Source organism: Prionailurus bengalensis, chromosome D3 (assembly GCF_016509475.1).
Source record: "Prionailurus bengalensis isolate Pbe53 chromosome D3, Fcat_Pben_1.1_paternal_pri, whole genome shotgun sequence".
Lineage (NCBI taxonomy): Eukaryota > Metazoa > Chordata > Mammalia > Carnivora > Felidae > Prionailurus > Prionailurus bengalensis.
The window spans coordinates 29,985,074-29,990,027 of record NC_057356.1 but is presented as its reverse complement, the minus strand read 5'-3'; the positions used below and the strand labels follow the sequence as shown (position 1 = coordinate 29,990,027).

General features: G+C 49.1%; 1 gene segment (V, D, J or C); it reads right to left on the bottom strand.

Moving 5' to 3' along the window:
- Positions 1-534: 534 nt before the first annotated feature.
- LOC122470520 lies at positions 535-4,389 on the bottom strand. The segment is given in 3 exon segments: positions 535-987; positions 2,306-2,424; positions 4,191-4,389. Coding segments are annotated over 3 exon segments (594 nt in total).
- Between the last annotated feature and the right edge of the window lie 565 nt (positions 4,390-4,954).

Below are 4,954 nucleotides of genomic sequence, written 5' to 3'. Positions count from 1 at the left end.
CAGGGCTCAGCATGTGCGTTCATGCCCTTGTCCTGCCTATCCCCTGCCTGTGGCACTGAGCACTCCTCCACCCTCGAGAACTCTTGCTCCTGGGACCCTGCCCTGGCCTGCCTCCCAGCATCCTCAGCACATCCCTTCTCTGCATGGTGGCATCAGTGGGGGCATTCAAGGAAGGAAAGTGGACATCTCAGGAGGGGGGTCTAATAGCAGACAGTGAGGCCCCAGGTCCAGGGAGGAGCTCAGACATTATCCAGGAGTCCATGGGCTTCAGTACTGCTGGTGACTGATGTGGTCCATGCAAGAAAAGCAAGCATACAGACATGGTGGAGGATAGTCTATCTTGGTTCGATTTGTATCTCCTATTCTGGAATATTCTCTGGCAATTCTGGATGAGAGTAAAACTACCCCTCAAAAAACATGAGGATGCCTTCTGCCAACTCCTTTCCCACAGGATGAAAAGAATGGTGTTCATGTTTGAAGATGGTTGAGTTTAGGGCACAAAGTGATGAACCCCAATGAGAACACGATTTCTGATTGAATGAAGGACTTTTTATTGAGCATTGATTGGGTGCAGGGAGAAGGGCTGGGATGATCCTGGCGGGAGGAGAGACCTTCCTGGAGGTCCATTGGCTGCACATCCTCTTGGGTGAGTGGGGGTCTCAGGCACCTAAGAGCACTCTGAGGGCACCACCCTCTTCTCCACGGTGCTCCCCTCGTGTGTGACCTGGCAGGTAAAATTTCTATAAGATTTCCACTTGTCAGGTGACAGACTCAGGTAGCTGCTGGCCACATACTTGTTGTTGCTCTGTTTGAAAGGCTTGGTGGTCTCCACACCCTGGGTGACAGGGGTCCCGTCTGCCTTCCAGGTCACCGTCAAGTTGCCAGGGTAGAAATCACTGATGAGGCACACCAGGATGGCCTTGTTGGCTCTGAGCTCCTCAGAGAAGGGCAGGAAGAGCATGACCAAGGGTGCGGACTTGGGCTGACCTGTGTGGACAGAGGAGAGGGGGGAGAAACACAGGGAGAGTCCAGGATTTGGGCAGCCCTTTCCCCATCTATAGCCTCTGTGACTTTTCCCATGGTGGCCATGCTGGTTCACCCAGGGGATCCTCCTTTCCACTTCAGCCCTGGACAGCAGGCAGTTCCCCATGCTCCCAATAGCCCTTCCGTGTCACCTCTCCCAGGTAGATGAAAGGTGCATCTGCAGCCTCGGTTTCCCCCTCAGCCCAGCATCTGGCCCCCATATCACTTCATTCTTCTGGATCCGGGTACTTCCCCTGTGAACTGCAGTCTACCACCTAGCCTGCCAACACAATCCTGATGACTGCTGACTTTAAGGGGCAGCTGTGTAGCTCTGAGCCTCCACTCACTCTCCACTTGGTCACTCTCACCTTAGACAGGTGAGACACCTGGGGCCCTGGGATTATGGGGCTCCAGGGACAGAAAAAAACTCTTCCCATGGGACCTGCTCCTTTCTTTTCCTTTTTTAAAAAGTTTTTACTTATTTTTGAGAGAGAGAATGGGGAAGGGACAGAGGGCGAGGGAGACAGAATCTGAAGCAGGCTCCAGGCTCTGAGTTGTCCGCACAGAGCCCAACATGGGGCTAGAACCCACTAACTGTGAGATCATGACCTGAGCCAAAGTTGGACGCGTAACTGACTGAGCCACCCAGGTGCCCCAGGACCCACTCCTTTCTGATCAATGTCCTGGGAGGGCCGTGCTTCTGGTCACCTTGTCCTGCATCACTCATGTCTCTGTGTCCCTGCATCCTCATAGCCTCATAGAGGCCCCGAGCGCTTCAGCCTGGACCAAACCAGACTGCTCTGTCCTCCTCCCATGGACCTCCTCTCGGGTTGCTCCTCTATGTTCCTGAAGGCTGAGGTCACAGCCCCAGCCATGTCCCCAACCTCGTGGATGGGCATCAAGCCCTTAGCCAAGACCCCAAACGACTCTCTCCAAGGCTGCCCCAGTGCCCCTAGTCAGAACCAGTCTCTGGACCCCACACAGGTGTCTGCTCTGGAAGAAGGGAAGGAGTCCCCAGTTTTGGACCAACGCCCCTAACCCAGGCCCTAGGACCTGACCACATTCAATTGTCAGACTCTAAAGGTAAATGCTTGTACCATTGAAGTTCTTCCTTCTGGTTTCCCTGAGACCAACCCACCTCCCCCAGATCCCACAGATTTGCTAAGGGCAAATCTTCCCTTAAGGCTGGGAAGCAGATAGGAAACAGCCTCCAGAGAAAAGTAACTTTCCTCAGACAACAGAGGGGTGGGACATGTTGGGAAATATGGTGAAAGCCACTTACCTAGGACAGTGAGCTGGGTTCCTTCACTGAAAACAAGCCAGGGTGATTGAGTTTCGGACCAAAACCCACCGGGCCAGCACCTGGGGCCTGCCCCGTGGGGGCCAGGCCAGAACAGGAACCTGTGATGGGCACAGGGCTGTAGCAGGTGGGGCTGGGCAGCCAGCCTCCCAGAAGCTGTGGCACACCTGGATGAGCCCACAGCCCTGAGGTGTCCCTGTGCCTAGCCCTCTGTTTGAGGCCAACTCCACCCATGGTCTTGTGTATTACCCCTTTCCAAGGCTGTCTTGGTCATCTCCTGATCCTCAGTGCTGACAGTGACACTGCATACAGTAGGTGTTCAATAAATCCTTGAGTGCCTCGTTCTTTCACATGGTGTGGCAGAGTGAGTCCTAAACTGGCTCAGACCTGTCTGACCTCTCTGGCCTCATTTAGGGCTTCTGAGGGTTCCTCTCCTACAATTTCTCATGGTCTAGCCAGGTGGCTTCCTCCCTGAGCCTACTGGTCTGGGACTGGGTCATTCCTGACTCATGGTGCTCCCATGTGAAGACCCACACACACACTTTTTCTCTACACATCAAAGACACAATTCAATTCCACCTCTTTTATGAAGCTTTCTCTGATCTCTCAGACCACTGTCTTTCTGAGACACCTGTCTGTCCATCTATCCATGTGTCCATCCATCCACCCATCATCCACATATCCATCCATTCATCCATCCACCCACCCATCCATCCAACAGTAGCTCCAGGCACTGTTTCACATGCTTGGACATGGCAGGCTCCCCTGGCTTTCATCTCCATCTATCCCTGAAAGCTCTCAGGTCAGAACCAACAATGTCCTCTTCCTGGTCAATTCCCTAGTTCCTGTTGTACATTATGGCTCTACAGGATTCAACACAGAGTCAGCCTCTCTTTTCAGTGACTCTCTTCTTGTTGGCACCTGAGATCCCACATTCTTCTCCCCTGACTTCTCTTTCACCCCAGTCAATGCATGGCAGCTGACTCCCAGACTGGCACCCTGGGTCCTCCTCCTTCTTTGCCATCTTCCTACATTGTGGATTCCCACTACTGCCCATTTTGTAATGTTCGAGTCTATTCTAGCCCCAAACCCTCTCCTTGGCTCTCCCTAAATTACCTACTGACCATCTCCAGCTGGATGTCCAATAAGAATCTCAAACTCGCCGTGTCCAAATGAGACTGACCACCCTTTGCCCCTAACCCAGCCCTTTGTCTGTCTTCACCTTGTCACACGTGACCACGAGTGCTCTCACTACCCAACTCTCAGGCCCAAAACCTGTCTTCTTAGATCGTGCATCTAAATATTCCCTTTTAAAGTTAAAACAAGGGGCACCTGGGTGGCTCAGTTGGTTGAGCGTCCGACTTCAGCTCAGGTCATGATCTCATGGTCTGTGAGTTCGAGCCCCGTGTCGGGCTCTGTGCTGACAGCTTGGAGCCTGAAGCCTGCTTCAGATTCTGTGTCTCCCTCTCTCTATGACCCTCCCCCATTCATGCTTTGTCTCTGTCTCAAAAATAAATAATAAAACATTAAAAAAAATTTTTTTAATTAAAAAATAAATAAATAAATAAAATTAAAACAAGACTCAGAATAATTGAGAAGCAATAGAATCACCCTCTGATACTCCAAAACCACAAGAAGCCCCAGGTTTTGCCTTTGCTGATGTTAACTCCTAACTGATGCAAGGATGTGACATTAAGTTGGGGCTTATTGCATGCAAACATCTCCGCCAGAGGATTGGACCAGTGCATTTCCACCTTAGAAGCTGGTCCAGTCAGATGTTGTTGGTTTTGTGCTGCAATATGCTTTTTGTTTTAAAATTATAATATACATATATAACACAATTAAGCAATAAAATACATTTAAATACCTTTTTAAAGTGTAATATTTATCTCTCCATCTGTCCTGTTGTGTGTAGTGCCATTTTCCTCTTTTTTTTCTTTTTCTTTCTTTCTCTTTCTTTCTTTCTTTCTGTGTATGTATGGTAAAACATACATAGCATAAAATTTTACCAATCTCAGTCATTCTATGAGGTTAGCATTACCCTAATACCAACACCAGAAAATGACATTATAAGAAAAGAAAACTACAGAACAATATCTCTTATTAATATAGATGCAAAAATCTTCAACAAAATATTTGCCAATTGAATACAAGAATGTATTAAAAGAATTATACACCACAACCAAGTGGGATTTATCCCAGGCATACAAGGCTGGTTCAGCATTTAAAAGTCAGTTAATGGGGGCGCCTGGGTGGTGCAGTCGGTTAAGCGTCCGACTTCAGCCAGGTCACGATCTCGCGGTCCGTGAGTTCGAGCCCCGCCTCAGGCTCTGGGATGGCTCAGAGCCTGGAGCCTGTTTCCGATTCTGTGTCTCCCTCTCTCTCTGCCCCTCCCCCGTTCATGCTCTGTCTCTCTCTGTCCCAAAAATAAATAAACGTTAAAAAAAATTGTTAAAAGTCAGTTAATGTAATCTATCATGTCAACAAGCTAAAGAAGAACAAAATCACATGATCATATCAATAGATGCAGAAAAAGCATCTGACAAAACCCAACACCATTTATGACAAAAAAAAAAAAAAACCTCAGTAAACTAGGGCTAGAAGGGAATTTCCTCAAGTTGCTAAAAAATA